General features: G+C 32.0%; 1 protein-coding gene across 1 annotated transcript; it reads left to right on the top strand.

Moving 5' to 3' along the window:
- The first annotated feature begins 17,809 nt into the window (after positions 1 to 17,809).
- Positions 17,810 to 19,065, top strand: LOC120126574 (ATP synthase gamma chain 2, chloroplastic-like). The gene is given in 2 exon segments (XM_039144733.1): positions 17,810 to 18,286; positions 18,289 to 19,065. Coding segments are annotated over 2 exon segments (1,131 nt in total). The 5' UTR covers positions 17,810 to 17,835; the 3' UTR covers positions 18,969 to 19,065.
- The last annotated feature ends 8,240 nt before the right edge of the window (positions 19,066 to 27,305 follow it).

Below are 27,305 nucleotides of genomic sequence, written 5' to 3'. Positions count from 1 at the left end.
TACATATATTTATAAATTATATAAGGCAAACGATAGAGAGAGAAGAAGATTCTTCTACTGTGACTGTATACATCATCACTTCTCTCAGTAAAATTCCTTTTTTTTCTTTTATTTACGCATCACTTTCTTTAATTATTCTGCCATCATCGTTTAATCCCGAAATTTCATTTTTACAGTTGGAAAACGGTAAACATACAGTATAAGTCCCTATATTATATCATAGATTACATTTTGATCCCATAATTCTATAATGATTATAAGTATTAAACTTTTTTTTAAACAGTTCCCACCTAGCATCTAGAAGAAGGGGAATGACAATTTTGCGCTTAAGGGATATTGAATCCATAATTTAAAGAAATGTCAACTAAAAACTTTTAATCAATTGACAATTATTTTAGAGATTATTGACAAATATACTAAATTTATAAAATAAGCTTAATTAAATAATAAGATAAATTATAACATTATATATTTAAGTGACATGACTTAATTCAAATAATTATATTTAATGTTGCATCACTTACAAATCGTCATGCTAGATTTAATTGCATCATTTGATTAAGTTTATTTGTTTTTTAATTGTTTCGCAAAGTAATTATTTTCTAAGGTTATAGATTCGAATTATGATATTATAAATATAGTAAATTATATTAGAATGATTGTTTTTGTAACTGAATATTTCTAATATTCAATCTACGTTAATTGATCAATAGTTTTTATACCAGTGGTTAAACTAAAAAAAATTTATAGGTTATTTTCGCACATATCAAAACAAACTTTGTACTATAATATAAGGACCTGTACAATAATTTTACCCTTGAAAAATAAATTATCCATTTTCTATATACGAAGATAATATTGGATAAAATTTAATCTTGTGGATGTTAAAGTAATTATGATGTCATCAATGACATCATCCATTATATATTAATATTGGAAAGCATATCCAAATGGATAGCCCTTTTTATTTTTTTCCCTTCTTAAAGCCTATCTACTTTAAGCTATGAGTTTTATACAAATATCTCTAACTTCTTCATTCTTTCCTTTGTTCTTACCAAAAATATAAAAAAAATATATATAATTTTATGATAATATAAAGTTATTATTATATTAAAATGGGTAAAGTACATAAATGGTACTCTAATTAGTTGACACTACTTCGTTGAGTCCCTTGATTATTAAAAGTTAATAAATAGTCTACGACTATAACATGTCGCTTTGTTGAGTCATTCGACTATTAAAAGTTACAAAATGATCACCCGACTATTATTATATTCTAATTTGTAATTTTTCGTTAAAAAAATTAAAGATAGTCTGAGTTGAATGTTAATCTATTGTCTAAGATATGATCGTCGTTTGATAATCTAAAATCATATTTTATTATATCTCATACAATATATTAACATCCAGTTCAGACTGCTGTCAATTTTTTTTAACGAAAAAGGACAAATTTTGAACATAATGAATAGTCAGTTGACAATTTTATAATTTTCAATAATCGGAGACTCAACAAAGCAACATCATATAATTGAGGATCATTTTATAACTTTTGATAACTAAGAGATTCAACAAGACAATACCATATAGTCGTGACCGTTATATATCTTATCCTAAAAAATAATACAAGCATCACACAATTACATTAAAATTTTAAATTTTTATATAATGTGAATTATTAAATTTTTAAATCTAAATATATATAGTCACAATCTAATTTACTATACTGAAATATAAATCTAAATACTAGTAGTTATTTGAACTTAGATATTAAGAAGAATAATATTTTATTTTACTACTAAATCTGCTCAATAAAATTTCAATATTTTTTAAAAAATTATAATACTATAATTTATTATTATTTTTAGTTTCTTACCAAATATTAAACTCATGAAAGAGAAGACCGTGCAGGAGAAGCTCGTGAGAGCCAAAAGTGTGTCGTTTTAAGATGGATCCATCTATAGTTATGATCCCCCCATTTTCTATGCAACAATTCAAGGATATCTCTTGTTTTTTTATTATTATTATTAAAAAGGAATCCTAAGTTTCAGTAAAAAATATATATATATATATATATAATTTTATAGTGAATTTTTTATTAAATATTTAAGGTTATAAATTTCATTATTCATTTTTATTTGTATTTCTATTTTAATTACTGAAATTTTTAAAAATTTAATTTAATCACTCCGCTTTTAAATTACTTCTATTTTAGTTACTCCACCATTAAAATTCAAATAGTACAATGACATGACTTGTTTTATTATCTATTTTCTTGAAATGGATTATTTTATAAATTTGTCACATGAAATTCTCACATATGATTGGAGTAAAAAAGTAAAATCAAAGTCTCTAACCCTATTTCTCAAACCCCATTTTCATTATGAACCTTACTCTCATCCTCTCCAACCCCAAATCTCAAACTCTCATCGTCACCTCCCTAAATCACAAAGCGAAACCTCCATTATCACCTTTAACCTCACATCCTTAAACCCAAACATGCATCCCAAATTGATCATTAATCAAACACTCATCCATTAACTACTCCTCCGTCCTTTTTGTAACCTGTAAAAGAAAAAAGTTAAATTGTGAAAGAAAAAGAAGAAGCAAAAAGCATTATGAAAAGAAACTCACCTTCGACTTTGGAAGATCTTTAGCTATCATATTCTTTATTTGAAGAACTCGGTGATGGAGAGGCATGTTTTGGGGTGTGAAGCAACATATCTCTATTAAAGTTCCATTCAACGATAGATGTTAGAGATTAGAGAGCAAGAAACCAAATTCTTCAACTTATATTTTTTAAATTTAGAGTATTTTCGGTCAAACAGATATTAAATTCGCGTTAACGAGGGAAAATGAGATTGGTGAAAAATTTTAAGGCTTATCTATCGTCGACTATCGATGATTGAAATGATGATTAATTCATTTATCGAAATGGCAAGTGATGTTTAAAATTGGGGTTGATTAAAGGAGCGGGAGATAAAATAAGAGGGAAAATATGAGGATGAGGATAAGGATGATGAATAAGAAGAAAAAAAAAGTTATAGTGTGTAAGACATTGGTTATGGTTTACTATCGTTTCATTGTATTTGTTATCGTATGAAATTGGCTCGGGGCAATTTTTTCCTCCTTTTACGGTTAGGGAGGTTTTTTTAGTGAGGTATCGATCATTGTCGTTGTTTTTGTATGTTCCGTATGCTTTAATAACATACAAGACCCCTTTCAAAAAACAAAAAAAGAAGAAGAAGAAGAAGGAGGAGGAGAAAAAGTGACTTTTATAAGGACACTAAATGACATTGTTTTTGTTTAAATTTTACATTATGTAAAGATTCAAAACGATGTCGTTTTGATGTGTTATCACACCGTTTATGATTTAATGATGGAGCGATTAAAATAGGAACAGTTCGAAAGTTGAGTAATTAAATTGAAATTTTTTAAACTTTAGTGACCTAAATAGGAGTGAGAACAAAAAATTGAATGATTAAATTTACGATTTTTAAACAATTCAAGAAAAATTAAGAGATTAACAACATATTTAAAAATTGTGCATAGAATATTTATCTGAAATTTATTTTTTTATATAAAAAATTGACTTTTGTCGAATTAGAAGATAGTTGAGTAAATATTAAAAAAATGCTGATTTAATTGATTTTTTAGTTGAAAATTCACGACAATATCTTGTAACTTGGTTATAAAATATTTAAATAATGATTTAATTAAAAATATATTTTTAAATCTGAGAACTTATTTAATCATATTTTTTCTATAATAATTCAATTGAAATGATAGTTTACCAAGGAAATTACTTATTGTAGTCTAATTTAAAAGAATCAATTTATTTAATGTTTTTTTTTTCTATAATATTTTTCTGAATTTATTTGGTACATTATTTTAAATTTACAGACTTTGTCGGTGGTAGCCATAGGATAAATGGTCATTCTTCTGTACATTTTATTTCAGTAATGTAAGTTTTTTACTTCAACTAATTAGCATTTGACATTGAATTTATAACTAATTACAGCTAAGGTCAAAGTCAAATCCATTTTAAAAAGGGTAAAGTACACAAATTGTCCCTCAACTATAAGACACTACTTTATTGAGTCTTTAGGTTATTAGAAGTTACAAAATGGTCCCCTGATTATAGTATATGTTATTTTGTTGAGTCCCTAAACTATTAAAAGTTACAAAATGGTCACCCAACTATTCATTATGTTCCAAACTTGTCATTTTCTATTAAAAATTAACGACAATCTGAGCTGGATGTTAGTATGTTGTCTTAGATGTGAAAGTCATTTGAGATTCTGAGATCATATTTTATCATATGTTAGACAACAGATTAACATTCAACCCATATTGTTGTTAAATTTCTAATAGAAAAGGACAAATTTGAAACATAATGAATAGTCAGGTGACTATTTTGTAACTTTTAATAGTCGATGGACTCAACAAAGTAACATCCTATAGCTGGGGGATCATTTTATAACTTTTGATAGTCGAGGAACTTGACAAACAACATCCTATAGTCGAGGGACCATTTGTATACTTTAACCTTTTTTAAAAAATACAAATAATAATAAATTAATTGTCTAAAGGCTCTCAACCTTGATTTATATTATTGCATCTGAAAAATATATTGTTGCTTTTGTCATGAATAATCATTTTGATTTAAGTATTTGAAAAATAATAATGGTCGAAGGTGGTTGATGATGATAATCGACGATAAATGTTGATGATGATGAGTGTCAGTGTGGATTTTAATGGATTTATGTATTGCTTTGATATTTTATCTAAAGTTTGAGTGTTAAATTAGTATTTTATCTGAAGTTTGAAGAAAAACTAATGCTATGTCAAAAAATTTAATGGTCAAGCTAAAATTTAACTATTTTTACCAATGTGCTACGTAAGATTAATAAGACTATAGAGTTAATATTCAATGATCAAAATGTAATGAATAGATAATTCAAGTGACTACATTGTTACTTTTTCAAAATCAATAACAAAAATAAGATAGATAAAAAAAGGACATACCTTTGTATTGTAGAGATCTCAATTTTAAACACGTTATTATTAGAGATCTCAATTTTAATTCCTTAATAATATTGTTTATTTATTAATTAATTACTATGAATCGTGTACTGTAGAGATCCGGTATAACGGTAATTTTCTTAATCCAATTTAACGTATCCATAATTTAATCGAATTGGCATATTGAGTGGGATTTGAATAAATAATTTGGACTGTCATTTTTTTATTTTTTTTTATAAATTATAAAATTTTTCATCCAATTATACTATTAAAACCGCAGCGTGAAGAAAAAAGAATATAAATTTTAATGTTATGAATTGATAAAATTAAATGATAATAATTATTTTATATAATAACTTTATATAATAAATTTGAACTAAATTAATCGATTAATATTAAAAAATAAGTGTTACATCACATCACATTGTAAATGTAGTAGGAACAATATAATAACTGTCGTGCCATAATTTTTTAATGAGAAAATAATCTCAGTGACCAAAAATCCCAGATAATATATAATTTTGACCAACTTTTTTTGGATTTACGAAAATGACAAACAAAATCGCAATGGGATCTCCACTATCGCAAATTCGCGTTGCGATTTTTCATTTCGCGTTGCGATAGTCTACAGTTGTCGTTGCGATTTTTCAAATTCGTTGCGATTTTCCAAATTCGTTGCGATAGTCTACAGTTGTTGTTGCGATAGTTTACAAATTCGTTACGATAGTCTACAGTTGTCGTTGCGATTTTCCAAATTCGTTGCGAAAATTCGTTGTGATAGTTAAAAAAAAAGATTTTGTTTCTTAAGAATTTTCTCTAAAAAGATATTATCCGCGCGAACGTGTCGAAGACACGTATTACCACGACCATGACCACGACCCGACCCGAGACGAGACGGCGGCGCGCGAGAGTCCCCATTGTTCTCTTCCACTCAACAAGGAAGTGGGAAATTCAAGCCTTAAATACCATTCCCAATAGTGTTTCCAATACTATGTGAGATTGAGCATTACCAACACCATAGAATCTTAGTTCCCGACTACCACTTACTAATCAAAGAGACCGAAATATGAAGGGACTGTTAAACTGCATACATAAGCATCTGTTTTAGTGCTTACTTGACTATGTAATGAGCATGCATTTCTTTGATATATGTGTATTTTTCTAAATCTCTATATAGGAAAAATGTTAATAGAATATAGTAAATAAGTACATGCAGTTGTTTTCTCCTCGAAACATTTCTATTCAGTTAATATTATGGTAGCGGAACATGTGAAAGTATTAGATAATCTTACTTGATCGGTGGTTTTAATGCGTCTTATGATGGTTATCCATGAGTATCAAGAGTAACTTATTGGAAATTAATCGCTAAAATGATTGGTTCAAGGGCTTGATTTACGGTGTCGTCTGTTATTGATTGAGTTAACAATAGTTGTCTATGTTCATTCTCCACTGTTTTTGAAAGTCAAGTTAGGGAAGTAGCAGTGAACTAGATATGACTCATGCCTTTCAAGTGATAATGGAAAGAGATCTCAAATCTGTGGTCTGGTATATATCTTTCTTGTTCTTTAATTGAATGAATCTGAAATAATCAAACGGTTTTGATATGTGGTCAGGAATTAAGATTTTATGGTGTTGGTAACGCTCAATCCCACATAGTATTGGAAACACTATTGGGAATGATATTTAAGGCTTGAATTTCCCACTTCCTTGTTGAGTGGAAGAGAACAATGGGGACTCTCGCGCACCGCCGCCGCTGTCGTCTCGTCTCGGGTCGTGGTCGTGGTAATACGTGTCTTCGACACGTACGCGCGGATACTATCTTTTTAGAGAAAATTCTTCTTAAGAAACAAAATCTTTTTTTTACTATCGCAACGAATTTGGAAAATCGCAACGACAACTGTAGACTATCGCAACGCGATTTTCAACTATCGCAACGCGAAATGGAAAATCGCAACGCGATTTTCAACTATCGCAACACGAAATGCAACGCGAATTTGCGATAGTGGAGATCGCAATGTGAATTAGAGATCACATTGCGATTTTGTTGGTCATTTTCGCAAATCCAAAAAAAGTTGGTCAAAATCGTATATTATCTGGAATTTTTGGTCAGAGGTTATTTTTTCTAATATTGAGTGAACTTTATTGCCAAAAAAATTCTTACATATCCAACACTAGTGTCCTGAAATTTAATTTTGGGATTTTTTTATTACATTACATGTCGTGTCCATTGTTTACGTCTTTGATTAGGGGTGGACATGAGATTCGAACCCGGGTCGGGGTTTTTTTTTTAAAAAAAAAAGTTGAAGTCGGGTCGGGTCGGGTTTTTTAAGATGATGTTTGGGTCGGTTCGGATTCGGGTTTTGGGTGAAAAATATTCAACCGAACTCAATCCGGGAAAAAATAATTTTACCTTATATATATTTAAGGATAATTACAATAATATCCCTCTATGTATTATTTATTTCAATTAAATTACTATTTTTATTGAATAAATATAATATTTTATTATTATTTCGGGTCAGATTGGATCGGATTTGAATTTTATCTCAAAAAATCATGCTAGGTTCGGGTCGGGTGGAGGGTATGTATTTTTTAGATCGAATTCGATCAGATGAAGGATATAAAATTTTCAAGTCAGATCGATAGGGCGAAAGCCTACCCATGCCCATCCCTATCTGTGATGTGAATTATAGATCTGTAATGTGCAAGCATTAACAAGAGCCAGATGTTCTAAGAAAATTAGCCCTTATACATCTTAATCTAATTATCCACTTTCATTGTTTTTCTTTAGTATATTTACTTATTTTCTTGAATTATTCGAATTATATATCACTTAAGTTACAAGAAATTGACAAAATCGACCAGCATTATAATATTATTTTCATTTAAGTCTTGTCATATTGGTTTTATTTGAATACATTTTTATGAAAAATTACTTGATATATATTATTATGTAAATTTTAATTTGCACATCACACATTTTTAGAATTTATCGAACGACTTTAGTAATTAAATAAAATATTATTCATTTTAGTAATTTTATGTTTATGGATTGTGTATGTGTTTATTGATTATTTTTTTATTTCGATTGAAATTATTTTTTATAATATTACTTAAATAAAAAATTGATTTTAATTAATATTTAAATTGTGTAAGCAATTTGAGAGTCGAGAGTAAAAAATAAGCCAAAAATGTGTGGGAAAATGTTAAAAAACATATTGAATTTAGTCAAATTCACTTGGTGGCACATGTTCCTTGCTCTAGATCGAAGGCTCTGTTTGACAAAATAAAAGCAAAATGTTTGGTATTGAAGCAATGTGTCATGTTTGGTAAAAAAAAATATTTAAAACAGATCATGGAATTTTCAATGCCTGCTTAAAAATAATAATAATATTACAGATTTACCCATGGTTGCCACCTGCAGTTCTGCACTTGTAATTCCCCATTCCCAGCTACTATTTATCTTAATTATATACATATTATACTATTTCTTTTAACTCCAACTCATTAATTGAATTTAATGGTTAAAAGAAATATTTTTTTAAAATTTTATGTTTAAGTGGTTGTATTCACATGTATGTGTGTTACTAATGATTAAAAAATATTTAAATAAATACTACTTTAGAATCACATTAAGACGGTTAAAAATGTTATTCTTCTTAACTTTAGATTCTAATTTTTTTGCCACTTTACACTTTGGAGTGTAACAATTTAATAATGAACGTTCAAATAGTCATACACAAGCACGTGTATTATTAAAAATATGGTTAAACAAAGTTTAGAGTTAGAATTTGGACGTTATAAATGAAGTAATTCTTTATATCAGATTAAATTGAAAAATAAGAGATAGGGGAAGTTCTGTTGTGCGGCGCCTAAAAAACGGCTAAAAAATGGCGTGACCGGTTAAACAAGTGACCGGTTAAAATTTAGACCGGTTATGTTATATCATTTAACCGGAAATATTATTAAGCACAATAATATATTAGGTAGCGCTTATATAATAAAATATGCATTTAACCGGAAATATTATCAAGTACATTAACAAATTAGGTAGCGCTTATATAATGTAATAGGTAGCGCTTATTTTGACCTATTTTCTCATAAAACCGGTAAATTTAAACCGGTTACATTATAAATTGACCAATTACATTATGTATATCGGTTTCGATGTTTTCGGGATCGATACAATTTTAAATGTATCGACATTTTATGCGTACAACTCGTTTGTGCTTTATTTTGGAAAAAAAAATATCGACACATATTTAAAGAGTGTCGATACATAATGTAGACCTATTTGCTAATTAACCGGTATATTTTAACCGGTTACATTGTAAATTTACCTGTTACATAATAATTATCAATTTCGATGTTTCGAGGATCGATACTTTTTACAAATGTATCGACACTTTATGCGTACACTTCGTTTGCCATTCATTTTGAAAAAATGTATCGACACAAATTAAAAAAGTGTCGATACTTTATATTGACCTATTCTCTCAAGAACCCGGTATATTTCTACCGGTTACATTGAAAATTTACCTATTACATTATAATTATCAGTCTCTTTGATTTTAGGATCGATACTTGTTATAAATGTATCGACACAAAATCTAATAGTGTCGATACTTTATGTTAACTTGTTTTATAACTAAACAGTATATGTATACTGGTTACATTGTTAATTTACCTATTACATTATAATTATTTGTCATTAAAATAGTCTAATTTTACCACCTACATTGTAATTTTACCTATTACTTTAAAATTATTGAATTCTGTAGTTATTGTACATACCTGAATATGTCCTGCAAAATTTAATGTTGTACCCATCCTTCAACTACCACCACTACCAATACCCCACACCACATCCTATTGAAAGCATCACTGAAACATGAATGAACCTTTACTTACATACATCTCCATCAACTCCTGTTGGGACCACTGAAATTGCACAACAAAATTTTTGTCATGGATCATACTGATGCAGACAATGTTAAGCCAACCGAGGAATGCCATAAAGTACATAATGTTGATGAATATGACATATTAGTTGGTAAACACTTCTCTTCACGTGATCAAGCTTGGTACTTTTACAAGGAATTCGCACGGGAACATGGGTTTAGTGTATGTCGGGGAACAACACGGCTTGACATGGAAGGGAATGTGAAGACACAAGAATTTTGTTGTTCCAAAGAAGGGTTTCAAGTATCAAAAGTCAATACCGTTGATCGTCAACGTGCTCATACGCCAATCACAAGAACATGATGCAAGGCTAGAATCGTAGTTACAGTAACAAATACAAACGACCAATGGGTTATAAGTAAGTCTTATCAGAAACATAATCATGCATTGTGCACACCTGCTATGACACCATTTATGCGTTCTAATAGAGCTGTAAGTAAGGCTGATATCGATGAGGCAACAACATTGAAAGTGTAAGACCCCAACCCGTATCCGATCCGACTACGAGTCTGAGATGTCACATTGACTTTTTAAAACCTTTTTCTTACAAAATATCAAAACATTTGAACTTATATTAAGAAAATATGATCATATATTGTTCAATTGTGTTTGGTATAAAAGTTTGAGATAAAAACGTATTTATGAATAGTAAAATATGGTATGAACAGTACCTGCTACAGTACTTTCGGTAAAATACTTATAAATTCGTATAAAATCTCTATTTACATATGAACCTTACAAAACTTAATCATATGATTTTACAAAACCGATTAAAACAAATCGGATTTAAACCTTTATTTACATGCCAACCACTATCATTGTTACAAAATACATATTATACATTTATGTTCTGATCTGATCTTTGGAAAGGAGAAACTGACCTGTCTGGCATAACTTTTACCAATCTTCCTCTTCTCAAACCTACGCGTGAAATAATCACACGCTAAGTCGTTGACTTAGTGAGGCATATAAAATATATAATAAAACCATATAACATTTCATAAAATCAAATGCATACATATTCATATACCATCATCATCATAATTTATATTTATCATATGATTTTGTACCTATCATTTCTCATTTGATCATCACTAATTTCTTTATATACTATATCAGCATATAATATAAACTTCAAATCTCACTATTGCATAAATAATTACCAATCTCATATAACAAATACATTTCACTTAGGAATGCACACAATATCACATATGAATCTTGTAAATACTTTCAATGTCTTTTATGGGCCCATGTACATTACTGAGAACTCAAGGTATTCGAGTAAATTGAGGTTGTGCACTATTGCTGTCACCACAGCTCGTATAAGTCCCACTGAGTGGCATATGAAATTTTGTCCCGAAGGACCTGTGAATATGTCCCGAAGGACCTATGAGTTGTCCCGAAGGACCTATGAAACCCTCGACTCTTGGCATGCCAACTATACCCCTAGCTCTCAAGACACATAACATGGGCATTGTCATTTATATCATTTCACTTCACTTATTCATACCATTTCCTTTCTGTCACGTACCATATGTACGTGTAATCATTGATCTTATAATCACATATTTCATATAGTCACTTGGCTTATTTCATTTCACATTGGCCATGTCTCATATCATATATCACACATGCATATAATCATGTAACATATATAATAACCTATATCCATTTCATGTATCCATGCAGATATCCAAATCATAAATCAAATAACATTGTATTATTACATACTTTGTTCCATAGCCATATATTTACCTATCTTATACTTACCTAGTTTACTCTGTTTCACCCATAGTCACATAATCACGTAATTTACTTACGCATAGATCATTTTCATACCTAAATCATATAACACCCAATTCTTCCTCATAAAGATATATATTATATTCATATAATATCATATTATCCTATAAGTAAATACTTATCTTATGGTTTGGTATCATCATTTATACTCAATTCCCTTCACTAATATATTATTCTCATATTACTCTATAGTCTAATCTTATTTAACTCATCACCTTTCTCATGTAGTCATATAAATCTATTATATAAATTCTTATAATTGATCACGTATACTATTAACATGTATAGTCACCTATCATATAACCTATTTCACCTTCCCATGCAATCATATAGACCATTCATATTAATTCCTATACTTATCACAATACATGTATTCACACAATCATTTAACACATATTGTAATATATATCACATACCCCAAATCAAACATATGCCTATGATCATAAATTAATGCATTCTAATATAGGAAATAGACTTGTCGCAAGTCTTATTTCCATAAAACATCATAAACTAACTTGTATGCACTCACCTGGCCTCACTAGTCCATTCCAATCTCTTATCTTCCCTTTTTATCGATCTTACTTGTCAATGATTCCGGAACTCGTTTAGGCTCTGAATCTACATAATAATTCATTGATACTTATCAGTATACTAATTAATATATTCTAACCTATCATTCCTTAGACTCAGAGAAAAGCCAATTTCATCCTTTAATAAAGGTATGCATCGATGCACTACTGATGCATCGGTGCATAAAATGCATTCGATGTTGTATTATTACTGAGATGCATCGATGCATGACTTATGCATCGATGCACTAATTGCATTCGATGTTTTTATTTTAAAAGAGTGCATCGATGCATTACTGATGCATCGATACACCTTCAAACAATTTCTGGGTTTTAAACTTGATGCATCGATGCACTATGAATGTGCATCGATGCACTCTGCCCAGAATCCTCTTTTATGCCCGAAAATCCACTCTTTTCAGCTCAACACTTCATATATCATCCCCTTTTCATTCTTAACTCTAGTACACATACTTAAACCAATCTATATTCATTTATTTCATCTTAAACCTCAAAATCCTATCTTCCATATGTAATCCAAGAATCATATCAAATTTTCTATATGTTCAAAACCCGTTTTATTGTAGTATCTAAGTCAGTTTCATATGAATCCCCTTTATTCTCGACACCTATACCCGAAGCAATAGTCTCCGGAGATATATATATATCCTTCCCCATGACATGGGTATTAATTCCTATTATATTACTCTTATTAGGCTCATACTGGAAGGAAGCATTGTTGTAGAATACTCTAACTAGGTTGGGTTAATATGTTGGTTCTACACCAAGGAATTCAAGCCAACCCCACGATGTAAATGTGGATTTAAAACTAAAATCATATTTACCATCGAATAAGAAACCCATGTCAATGACGTTCGGGACAAATCTTCCTTACTTTAAAACTCCTTTGCCATCTTTCTTTTTCCGCATCGGATCTAAAGTTCTTAGTGTCGAACGACCTGATTTCCTCAGAAGAGCTGGGTTGAGAAGATATGGGTTGAGAAAAATTGGGTTGAGAAGAGCCCCGAATTTGACGCTTACGTTTTGGAGCCATTTTCGGTATGGATGTTGTTACATTGGAACACAAACACATTAAGGAAATAAAAGTGACCAATCTGCAAATCAAACAAACCATAATTTATGGCAAAATATAGACAAATTTACCTGAATATCTGATCGTAACTGTTATGAACGATGGTATTCGTCGGAGTCGATGAGTTCTCTTCTGCCTTTAGGTTTAGGTTTAGTAAGGTTTAGGGTTTTTCGATTTGGAGCTTGTATCATATATATAATGAATGAAAAAAATACGAGTAATTTAAAAATGTATCGACACAACTTTAAAATGTGTCGATACATTATGGTGACCTGTTTCAAATTAAATAGGTATATTTATACCGGTTACAATGCAAAATGACCTATTACATTCAAATTATGAATTTCATTGTTTTAGGATCGATACTTTTTATAAATGTATCGACACTTTTTTGTGCACTTTTTGACCATTTACATTCTGGACAAAAAGTATCGATACAAATTCAAAAAGTGTCGATACTTCATGTACACCTGTTTTCTTATAAACCGGTGTATTTAGACCGGTTAGATTGATAATTTACCTATTACATTATAATTATGGGTCTCGATGTTTTTTGGATCGATACTTTTTATAAATGTATCGACACCTTATAGTGACCTTCGTAAGGAAATCATTATGGACACAAAGTATCGACACAAATTAAAAAAGTGTCGATACATCATGTACACATGTTTTCTCATAAACCGGTGTAATTAGACCGGTTAGATTGATAATTTACCTATTACATTATAATTATGGGTCTCGATGTTTTTTGGATCGATACATTTTATAAATGTATCGACACATTATGGTGACCTTGGTAAGGAAATCATTCTGGACACAAAGTATCGACATAAATTCAAAAAGTTTCGATACTTCATGTACACCTGTTTTCTCATAAACCGATATAATTAGACCGGTTAGATTTATAATTTACCTATTACATTATAATTATGGGTCTCGATGTTTTTTGGATCGATACTTTTTATAGATGTATCGACACATTATGGTGACCTTGGTAAGGAAATCATTGTGGACACAAAGTATGGGATCGACACAAATTAAAAAAGTGTCGATACTTTATGTACACCTGTTTTCTCATAAACCGATGTATTTAAACCGGTTAGATTGATAATTTACCTATTACATTATAATTATGGGTCTCGATGTTTTTTGGATCGATACTTTTTATAAATGTATCGACACATTATGGTGACCTTAGTAAGGAAATCATTCTGGACACAAAGTATACTTGGACAAAATGTTGGAATCAAATCTGTGTTTATTAATTTTTTCAGTGTTATTTTCTATTTTTACCACATACATTGTGAATTTACCTATTACTTTAAAGTTATTGCATTTTGTAATTATTGAACATACCTAGATTTGGAATGGCCATTCAGTCCTGCACATGATGACAATTATGTTAGTGACACTTGGAATAATGCAGAATCCTAATGTGTATAAGAAACATGTACAACAACCAATTGATAACTTTTCCCATCTCATACATAATTACATTCACATACAAAATTATAAATCGTATACAAAATTAAAAATCTTATACAAAATTAACTGTACATTTACATCATCGCTTCCTTTTGTTATTCTTGTGTAGCATGACAGCTTTTGTTATCTTCTCTCTTAGTTGATTTTGATTGTGGCATACGAGATCGTTTAATATTCGCATACGATCACATTCTCCAATAACCTATATTCAAATTGTCAGTATGTTAAGTATTGTAAACCACAACATTCAATCTACGACTTTTAACAATGTAACGATAAACTAATTTTTAATTCTACTTACAAAATCACCAATATCCCCGTTATAACTGATCGATTCCATCCACATCATCACATAGATGTCGCAATCATATCCATTCAATTGTTCGGTCATCTTATGCTCCACGAATTTGAATCTTTGCAAGGGGACTTTTTCTAGAGAGCCACATGCTTCTACCCAAATGTGTTTCTCATTATAACTATCTAATATTTTCATATGCATTAAAAAATATGAAGTTATGATCCAAACAAATTATGCATTATAATTTACATAATTTCCTTTCATACATACCAATCTCTTAGCATCATTCACTCTCTGTTTAGCTGCTTTAGATTTAAACAGACTATCATATACAATTCCAACACGTTCTTTCATATCCAACACCAACAGATACCAATGTGAATTATTGTAGTTTATTGTGATCATGATCTGCAACAAATTTCACACACAATTTGATAAAATTCAACATTATATATCCAAAAACATCATTTATGCCTATTCGTATGGTGTCTTACCTTCTTACAGTTGGTGAATTTCATATAGTTAGGCAACATGACACCCCAAAAGCTCGCAATACCCTCAACATTACTGTTGTTGTCAAACGCCTGTTACTGCAATTACGCGACAATTATTATTAAATGTCGATATTTTTTATGTTAAATGTCGATACTTTCGATAGGATATTTACCTATTTCTTTTAAAGTGTCGACACTTGTTTACGCGTACTTATTAAAGTACCGACACTTTCAACATAACCGGTAGCGCTTTACCAGTTTTGTCATTTCGATATCAGTTTTGTCATATTTTTACCTATTATATTGTTATGGATCGATACGTTTTCATAAAGTATCGACACTTTTTAGGCGCTATAATTTCTTCTCTTTTAAATTACGAAAGTGTCAATACTTATATTAATTTATCGACACTTTCAATATATCAGGTATCTTTTTACCGGTTTTATCATTTCGAGACCTGTTTTGTCATATTATTACCTGTTATATTGCTATAGATCGATACATTTGTATAAAGTATCGATACTTTTTAGGCGCTATTACTTCTTCTCTTTTAAATTACGAAAGTGTCGATACTTTTATTAATGTATCGACACTTTCAATATATCCGGTAGCTTTTTACCAGTTTTATCATTTCGAGACATGTTTTGTCATATTATTACATGTTATATTGCTATGGATCGATACATTTGTATAAAGTATCGACACTTTTAGGCGCTATAACTTCTTTTCTTTTAAATTACAAAAGTGTCGATACTTATATTAATTTATCGACACTTTCAATATATCCGGTAGCAGTTTACCGGTTTTATCATAATGACACCGGTTTTATCATATTTTTACCTGTTATATTGCTATGGATCGATACATTTTTCATTTGTATCGACACAAACTGACAAGCTAAGTTTGCCGGTTGCCAAATTTTTTAATATTTTCTTCATGATTTCTACCTACAACATTATTATTACTCAATATTTCAAGTAACGCTAAACCAAATTTATTAAATATATTATAATATATCCGATAATATCATATATTAATTATATATTAACCCGACTTTCCTGAGACAATCCCTAAGAGATGGAACCCATAGACGAGTAGGGGAATTCAAATGAAGCCGGCAGATGTCCTGGCATGGAAGTGACAGCTTTCTGGATGGTTTATGTTAATGAGGTTGTCGTTAATTAATATTGTAAGAAAAGTCATTGATGAAATTTGAACACACAATTAGTTGTTGCTTTTTGAAAATGATATCAACAGCGACGTTTATTGGGAAAGAAAACAGTGACATGCTTTTTGATATTTAATAATTGAACTTTTTATTTATTCCTTTTCTAAAAGTGTATATATATTAATAGATTGGTGAAAGTAGAAATTTAATGTTCAAGGGAGGCGTAGATTTAGCGGAGTAAACAGTTGGTCGTATTTAATTGAATTAAAAAAATTAAATTAATCAAATTAATAAATATATTTTAAAATTTAAGATTTTTGAATTAAAATTATAAAATCAAAATTTACTAAAAAAATTATAAAATTCGCTCAAATAATTCAATTTAGCCTCTTAAAGAAGAAAGTGAGAGAATCAGGGCTTGCCTCGTTATATTCACAACTAGGGCAATTTTGGTTTAATACCGTATGAGGCTAATTATTTAGTCCAATACGACATTAAATTTTTATTTTAAAAACTACGAAATTTGTTACAATGACTTGAAATTTTTTATTAGTACTAGTACTTCTATTCAATAAAAATCTAATAAAAAATTATATTTCATTATAACTCGTCATGTCGTGATGAGTTTAAATATAAAATATTATTTGAATATACTCATCACCTCGAAGTGATGTGTTTCCATGTAAAGCAGCATTTGTCGTAAATTGCAAAATAAAATTTGAGGTGTACTATTGGACCAAATAATTTTTACTCCCTCGGTTGGGCCCATAAAACCCATTCACTAGATATGATTGAATATGGACAACCTGTAGTAATGGCCCAAACAGAGCCCATTGTTTACCATTGTCGTTTCTACAACATTTCTCATTACTCGGGAAACTCACTTTTGTAATCCTAAACCCCCCAAAACCCAGCAGAAACCTTCACTGTAAACAATGTATTCATCAAATCTACCGACTTGGGTCTCATCAAAACCTTCAAATTCCACCAAAAATCAACTTATTTACCAATTTAAACAAATCCCATTTCTCCAATTTTCCAATAGATTACCCCCGAAAAGCCTCTCTCGATCTCCTTCACCCTTCCCTCAGATCCATTGCCGCCTTCGAGAGCTCCGAAAACGAATCGAAACGGTGAAGAGCACTCAAAAAATCACTGAAGCAATGAAGTTGGTGGCGGCTGCAAGGGTCAGGAGAGCTCAAGAAGCTGTAATCAACGGTAGGCCTTTCACCGAAGCTTTGGTGGAGTTCCTTTACACCGTTAATGATAGTTTACAACGTGAAGATGTTGATTGTCCTTTAACTGTTATTAGGCCTGTAAAGAAAGTAGCTTTAGTTGTTATAACTGGCGATCGAGGTCTTTGTGGAAGTTTCAACAATGCAGTGATTAAAAGGCGGAGTCCCGGATTTCTGAATTGAAAGGTCTTGGATTGGATTATGCTGTTATTAGTGTAGGAAAAAAGGGTAATTCTTATTTTAGGCGGAAAGACGATGATTTGGTCGATAGATTTGTTGAAGGAGGAGGGTTTCCTACTGCCAAAGAAGCTCAGATGATTGCCGATGATGTTTTCTCGTTGTTTATAAGTGAAGAGGTCGATAAGGTCGAGCTTGTGTATACGAAGTTCGTATCTTTTGTGAAGTCAGCTCCTGTGATTCGGGCTTTGCTTCCGTTGTCGGTGAAAGGTGAGGTTGTCGATGTGAATGGCAATTGTGTTGATGGTGTGGAAGATGAGTTGTTTATGTTGACAACCAAGGGAGGGAAGCTGGCTGTGGAGAGGAATAAAGTGAGGGTGGAAGGAGGGGGAATTTCTCCTCTTATGCAGTTCGAGCAAGATCCGGTTCAAATTCTCGATGCTATGATGCCCCTTTATTTGAATAGTCAGATCTTGAGGGCATTGCAGGAATCATTGGCGAGTGAGCTCGCAGCCAGGATGAATGCAATGAGTAATGCTACTGATAATGCGATCGAGTTGAAGAAGAATCTTTCCATTGTCTACAATCGGGAACGGCAGGCAAAAATTACACGTGAGATTTTGGAGATTGTTGCTGGAGCTGAGGCACTTACCTAAATTCATAGTTTGATCGTTTTCACTTCTCCTTTCTTGTATGTTTCTTTTCTTCTATATCTTGTTGATACAAATGTTCCGATCGGCTAAGATACGCCAGTTATGATCATGAAGTGCAAAGAAACTATATTATTAGATCACAGAAACTATTTACTCTAATGAATGCACAACTTCATCCATCCTATATATAACAAGCAGCAGAATTTCTGCTCTTATTTAGAACCTTAAGAAGTTTCTGCTCTGCTAGTGATTATATGCAGATGTCGATTTCGAAGTGGAGAGGTTACTGATTTGAAGCTACATTGTCTACCTCTTGTTAAGGTTTCATATGACAAATGGAAGTATGTCATCATGATTGAAGTAAGCCAATTCCAGTGGCACTTGAATTCTCATGCAAATTAGCATTATTTGTATGCAAAACCAGTGGTTTAATCATGAATGGTTGGGAAAAACCCATCCTTTTCTTAACGGAACGATGACATAGCTAACTGTTACCGACAAGACTAGATATTTTGCACAATATTCCTCTTTTGATGCTAAGCTCGGAGACAAAGCACCTTGTGCATGCTCTAGCATTTGTAAAGCAAAGGAGGCTCTCAAGGAAGGCTTCTTTTGGAGGATTGGTTTTGAGGGGGCTGCCCGGATACATTTTGATCGATGAGGATGGACTAAAGCGGTCATGCTCTTATGCACATATGTGGATAACCCCTCGACTCCCCTACGATGTAAGGACTTTATGTTTCGAGGGTCACCAAGGTGGAAAGAAGATGTTTAGAAGGTATTTGCTATGCTGGACGCGGAAGCTATTGTAGGATCTCTCATCTCCCCCCCCCCCCAAGCGTATGACCACCTCGTGTGGGAACTCCACAACACGGGGCTTCTTCATTACAAAGTCCGGATACAACTTGCTTTCGATGAAAGCTGGCACCGAGAGAGATCAATCAACTATTTGGAAAGCCTTGACGAAACTCCCCACTCTCCCAAAAATTAAAATTTTTTGGATGGAGGCTGGGACATGATGCACGGTTTTTTTTGGCCCAATACCCCCGGCGAGTAAAATATTTAGAGTATTGGGCCTACCTGAATTTTATTTAGTGAACTACGACATTTAATACAATACGCCTGGAATTCGTCACTTTAAGATGACGAGTCCCTCATATATTATTTTTTTAATAGTCCTCACGTAGTGGTTCCCACGTGGGCCATTATTTAATTTGGGTTATAATGACTCGTCATGCAGACATGATGAGTTTATTAAAAATATTTTTAAGAAATAATATTTATAAAATAAAAAAATTGATGAAACTCGTCATGTCGAGGTGACGAGTTCATTCGAATTAAAAAAATAGCCGTTGGACAACAAACAGTAACGACTAAGTGAACTCGTCACCTAGAGGCGACGAGTTCGTCCGAGGATAGTTTAAAAAAAATTAAAATTAAAAGAAAAATCAATTTATTTAAATTTTACAAAATACAAAGTAAATAAATAAATATAAAAAATAAATTTTTACATGAAAATTACAAAGTAAAAATCAATTTGTCTATGTCTTCTAAGTTCTTGACGATATCGCGGAGTGGTCGAACGATAATACCACAGGGCTCGTCGAGTACACCGGGTCTTAGGCCTTGATAATCGTCGCCATCACCGTCTTGCCGAGGAGGTGTACCTAACACACTCTACGATCCACATTCGAAAGACAATGATGTATTTATGACATTTAACGCTAACATTGTCATAATTGCTTCGACTTGGCTTTTGGTGACCATATAAGATGTGGTCCTACTCACCCGCAACCTCATGTTTTGTTGAAGATGCTAGAGTGTATTACGATGCATCTCATGAACCTCCAACCCAATTCGGTAGAGTATCGGTTGAAGCATGAAATAGAGGATTGAAACTGAAACTAGCCTGAGATGTGTAATTGTACTCTTCAGCCGCATATGATGAAGCGAAAGAAGACGACGATGATGCTTTCTTCTTTGACTTGTTTGACTTGGCCTTGGACTTGGACTTGGCGCGTGTGGCTTGATGATGTTGCCATTCTGCCATCTCTTCCAGTATCGTGAGATATGGTTTGTCATTTTTTTCGTAAAGCCAAAGATAGTGGTAATAGCTGAAATCTAAGTCCAGCGATGTAATGTCCTGACGACGGGGAGCGATAGTTCACGCTAATTCATAACGAAGGTCTTTTATGGAAGTTGTTCTCAACCTGGCGTTGGGGGCAACCTACTACCCTACCTCCTCCTTACCCCATTACATATGGGAATAGGGTCAACTAATTTTGATGTAGTAAGTGTGTCGCGCCGACCAATTTTCATTATGTTTCCCACGCGTATCGATTATATGGAGCGCGTCCATATCAATCATGATTTCCGTAGGAATCGACTAGTGCGTCGCAAATTGGCGCATCACTCTTCCAGTCCTATGCTACTCAACAATTGCTTGGTGTAATAATGACGTCACGACACACCATGAGTGAGACCCCTCTAAAAATCCCACCGACAATACATGGTAGATCTCCTCGTCAACATACGGAAGCGAAGAGAACTGTAAATATTAAATATCAAAGTTAGTATATATAAAGTTAAAAAGTATTCAAAAAATAATAAAAATAGTGTATGTCATACCACGAATCGACCGACGAGGTCAATCCTTATCTGTATGTCTCGTGCATCGGCACCGACCGACTTTGTCTTAGTTATTTTATGATGTTATCTAAAATATTTAAAAAAATTATAAGCAAAGAAAAAAATAAATAATTTTTTTAGATTAAAAAAAGGGTTAAATAAATAAAGTTAAACAATTACCTTGTAACCAGCGAAAACTCGACCAGGATGTCTGTAATCGACGTAAAAGAGGGCAAGCGATACCAGGTCCAGGACTGTAGCAGTAACAGACAACCTTCTACATTGACTTTTCGACCACGCTGGACAGTTGCAACCTTGCAAAGCTCCCGGTAAAGAAAGGCCAAAATTGTTGAGCCTCAATTGGTATTCCGACCCACAGCGAAGTCTTCCGAATACCATGGATACTAGGTGTATGCCAAATTACCATATTTGTCTTGTAATAATATCTTTATGATCACTTGGAGAAAAAAATACTCGGGACACGAAAACAACCTCCTCCTTGGTAGACTATTAAGTGACTTGGAATTCGGACTCTAGCCACGTTATCATTATCCGATAGCCCCTCATGAAGTCGGATGGTGGCCATTTTCCCAAGACTTGGAGGATCAACGTCGCGGGGTCGTAAGAGTTACTCACGACGGGGGCTCCATTCACCAGAACACCAAGTTGGTAAGCGACGTCTTCCAGAGTAAATGTTGCTTCACCGCTTGGAAAGTGGAACGTGTGCATCTGGGGGTGCCAGCGTTCGATCAAAGCTTCGATCAATATCGGGTACACCTTGAAGCCACATAAAAATATGGTAGGAAATAGACCGGATCGATGTAGATATATCATCATTCGTTGATGAGACTCTCTAGTTGTCATCCCCCGACTTCAAATACTCCATTCGTCATCCGGTCCGTGTTGGATCGAAGAAACATGGACGTTATCCAGGCGTAATATATATTCTCGGGTTGCCATTTTTCAAGATTTTGCACAACGTATGTTTTTTTTTTAATTTTTTTTCAGATTCAGGTTTTTGTGAAATTCCAAAACCCCAAACTCCTATTTATAGCCTTACTCCCAACAACTATAAACAACCAGTTTTTCAAAATGGTTGGTCGAACTCATCACCTCGAGGTGACGAGTTTCATTGACCGTTACTTCCCCTCTTCCCGTTGAACAACAACTATTTTTTTGAATTTGAAGAAATTCGTCACCTTGACTTGACGAGTTCAATCGATTTTTTTGATTTTATAAATATTATTTCTTAAAAAAATTAAAAAAAATATTTTTTAATCGACATGACGAATCATTACAACCCAAATTAAATAATGGCCTACGTGGAGCCCATTACATGGGGACTATTAAAAAGTAATATTCGAAGGAACTCGTCTCGTAATTTGCTAAATAAAATTCGTGTAGTCCCAATACCTTAAATTTTTAAACACCCATGCTGCACTCCCAATGGGCTCCCGGCTTGGAGTGGCTGAACTCAGCGATGGAATGTCCTATGTGTAAACAAAACTTAGAGACAATCTTGCATGCCTTTAAAGAATACTCGGTTGCTAAGGAAGTTATCACGTTATCGGGGCTTGATCATTTCCTCATATCAGCACATTCCACCTCCTGCAAATCGTGGCTTGAAGAGGCTGTCGCCTCTCTTAATCGGAAAGGTTTCACCACACTGCTCGGAATCGACGAAACAAGCTGGTTCATGACGAGGAGCTTCAAACCGCGAGAGAAGTGATTACTACTGCCTGGGCCCTTGGATCCTCCTTTAAAGAGGCGAACGACTCCACAAATGGCCCTTCCACAAAACCAAGTAGAAGCGCAAAACCTGGCTGGAAGAAACCGACAGAGGGGTGCCTTAAAATTAACGTTGACGGCACGCACTTGGCTGCCTGGCTCAGGAATTGCTGCCATAGGTGTGGTTGCAAGGGACCACCATGGAATGGTTGTTGGAGGGCTCGCTCGTAGGTTGGAGGGCTGCCACAACTCTGAATCGGTGGAAGCCATGGCTTTAACATACGAGATCCCATTTGTATTTGAAAATGAGTGGAACGGTGCAACAATTGAAGGACCCGCCATTCCCATAGTTAATCGCTTGGCGAACAAACAAGAAGATATTTCCGTGATCGGATTGATGTTCAACGAGGCTCGAAAAGCATTCAAGCATCATTCAAACCTTAGAGTACACTATGTTAATCAAGAAGTTAATAGGGTAGCTCATTCTTTGGCTCATTGGACTTTGTCGAACACCAATCCGTTGTGGTTTTATTTTGACTAACCAGAAACGATGTCCTCCTCGATGTTATTAACGGCTAATTGAATGAAAGAAGTCTTTAAACAAAGTGGGATGATCCACATACAGACAGATTACTACGATGGATTCTCTCCTTAAACAAAGGGAAGGAAAGGGTGAATTCGGGTTGATAGATGAGATGAGCTAGAAGCAAAGAAACAATATTTTATTATAAAAGAGACGAGAGTCGAGCTCGACTATTGTTGAGTTAGACTAGACTCGAAAACCTTAAAATGGAGCTGGACTCAACTTGAAAATTCGTGAGCCTAAAATTTTTAAGTTTGAATCGAATTCGAAACAATGAATTGAAACTTATAAAAGCTCAAAATTTTAAAAAAAATCCTTAAACTTAACTCGATTAAAGTTTTAAACTCAAATCTGAACCTGAACATTAAATACATGAAAACTTTATACTGATTTTCTTAAAAAAATCAAAACATAAATGTTAATATTATTAATAAATTTTTTTAAAAAAAATAAAATCTTAATATATTATATTTGTGAGTTGCTCGCGAGTATTTCGAGTCGAGTATCAAGTATTTCGTTTTAACTTGTTTTTTCAAGTCGAATATTTATCGAGTTTTAATCAAATCGATCTCGAATAACTCACAACATATTTCATCTAATTTACAACACTAAACATATACATTGAGTTTATCTTATGTTGGGATATGAATTGTCTTAGGCCCAACTTTTTACTTCAAGAGCTTGTTAACGAAGCGAGTATCGATAAGTGCACTCTTTATTGACGACTACCATATAGCCCCACCTGTCTAGGCCATGCTCAAGACTAAGGAAATGTGAAACCAATAATGTTAGAAAAGGCATATGTTAACTTTTTAATATTTTTCGGTTAGAATCGAAAAAGTTATAAAAAATATAACATTTTCGGTTACCAAAATTGAGAATATTATAAAAGAATATGTGCAACCGAGAATATTATGAAAAAGTTAATATTTTAAATTCCGTACAACCTAAAATATTATAATATTTTTAACATTTTATATTATGTCTTCCCTCAACCTTAAATTACATGCCTGTTCCATAGAATTCCCCCTTTTCCTTGTTGGCATAAGACTACTGTGTGAAAAAAAATGATCAATGAAGAGACCACATGTTTGAAAAAAAGTAGTGGGCTTTTCCTTAGATTTAGTACTTTCTGAACCATCTTAACAAAAATTGAGCTTTACACTGAAAGCTTCGAGCATGATTTCTGAGTCATGATTATGATTTGACTCGCTCCACTCTTACCAAATCTAAAATTAATGATTATGATTTTTTTAATTAATTACTCTTATCTTATCTATCAATCGATTAAATCAAATTCAATATTACAGATTTTCTCAATTCAGTTTATTCTATTCGTAAACGTCATAATTCGTTAATAATTTGAACCAATTATTATACTTTATTTTCATTCTTTTGTTCTCTTCTTATGAATGTGAGGAATTAACCCAAACCGTCAACAATATTAAAAACCCGACTTAAATCCGTTAAAAATTTGAAGTAATTCCCACACTAACAAAACTAACTTTGTTAACACCTTATACCATTAATTATTGATTTAATAACTATAAAAAAGATAAAATAATTTTATCTGTCAAAACATGAATCTTCAACCTTATTAGCAGTAGAAAGTCTTACGTGCGGCAACCTAATATAAGATTAAGAAAATGCGCTATTAGTTTTGTTATTATTTTTTTAACAAAATCGGTAAAAAATTACCGGAAACATTATTATTTCTACAGGAAATATTATTATTGGGCGTTTTACCGGGTTTGATAATATATTTAAAAGAAAAAAAATATTTTAGGTAGAACTTTACCGGATATATTATCAAGCTCGGTAAAACGCCTAATAATATTTCTGGTAGAAATAATAATGTTTTAGGTAATTTTTATCAGAAATGATAGAAAAAAATAATAATAAAATATGTAATATATTTATTTAACCGTATATTAAGACTGTCGTACGATATAACTTTCGGTATCAGCAGCCCCAAAGTTTTGACAAAAGAGGTTTCAAAGCCATCAAACCCAAAGAATATTTTAATTGGCTCCTTCAGACTTTCCGACATTTTGTCTCAACTTCACTCTCTCCTTTCAAGTTTTGCCATATTCGATGAACGACGGCTACCAATTTGATGCATGCGGGTCACGTTTTACTGGGTATCATTGAATAAAGGTTTAATATAAAAATTGATCCCTAAACTATATTACTTTTTCTATTTAGGCATTTCGGAAGTGATACCCAACTTTATTGATTTAATTTTTTGATTCGATAATATAATTAATTTAATTTCTTAATTTTAGGATTTTTTTCTTTCAAAAACTCAATTTTCTTTTTAAAATAATTAAAGGCTTTATATATTTTTCGACCAAAAAATAAACATTTAAATGAAAAAGTACAATTTAGGGGTTAATTTTTGATATAATGTCAAAAATATTTCTAACGTTTGACTAAATAGTCATTTTTTATCCTTATTTTTTGGAGTATTTTGCATCAATAATTTATTTTGAGGCAAAAATGCCCCTATGTGTAGGGACGGAGCCATGATTGAACTCTGAGGGGGACAAGTTGTTTAACTTTGCAATAAACATGATCTTTAAAATTGAATAAATCGTACACATTCTGATTTAATTCACTAATTTTGAAATTGAAGGGTCTTAAAGCGTAATTAAACCAAAAAAATTAGAACTCATAATTCCATTTTAAAACTAAAAGGGTCCTAAAGTATAATTAAACCAATGAATTTGGGATGGATAATGGCATAATTGTAAGTCCATGCCTGTACTTAACAAACTGTTAATTCTCTAAAATAACAACCTATTAACCCTAAAATGAGACATTAAAGGCTAAAATACTCTAAAAAAATAAAAGTCAAAATGACTATTTAATTAAATGTTAGGAGACTAATTTCGATATTATGTCTTGATTATTATACTTACTATATGTGTGTGTGTTTAAATTGGTCCTTAAACTTTTGAATATTCTAATTTGATCTCAAACTATAATTCTCATTCTAAATTTATCCTTAAACTTTTGAATATTTTAATTCCATCCCCAAACCATGATCTTAATTCTAAATTGATCCCCAAACTTTTGAATATTCTAATTCCATCCCAAATTCATCCAAATATGGAATTAGTTTCAGCAATAATTTAACCTATTTTTTTCAACCATATAATAATATAGCTTGGTTGAACTATTTTATTAACAAGGGATGTGGTTAATATATACGTATAGTTTGGGATGAATTTGGAATGTTCAAAAAGTTTGGGGACTAATTTAGAATAAAGATCGTAGTTTAGGAATGAAATTGAAATGTTCAAAATTTTGAGGACTAATTTAGAATGATAGTCATAGTTTAGGGATGAAATTAAAACATTTAAAAGTTAATTACTAATTAAGAATGAATGCCATACTTT

Source organism: Hibiscus syriacus, unplaced genomic scaffold (assembly GCF_006381635.1).
Source record: "Hibiscus syriacus cultivar Baekdansim isolate YM2019G1 unplaced genomic scaffold, ASM638163v2 tig00110458_pilon, whole genome shotgun sequence".
In the NCBI taxonomy this organism is placed as follows: domain Eukaryota; kingdom Viridiplantae; phylum Streptophyta; class Magnoliopsida; order Malvales; family Malvaceae; genus Hibiscus; species Hibiscus syriacus.
Note: the sequence above shows the minus strand (reverse complement) of the source record. Positions and strands in the feature narration are given on the sequence as shown.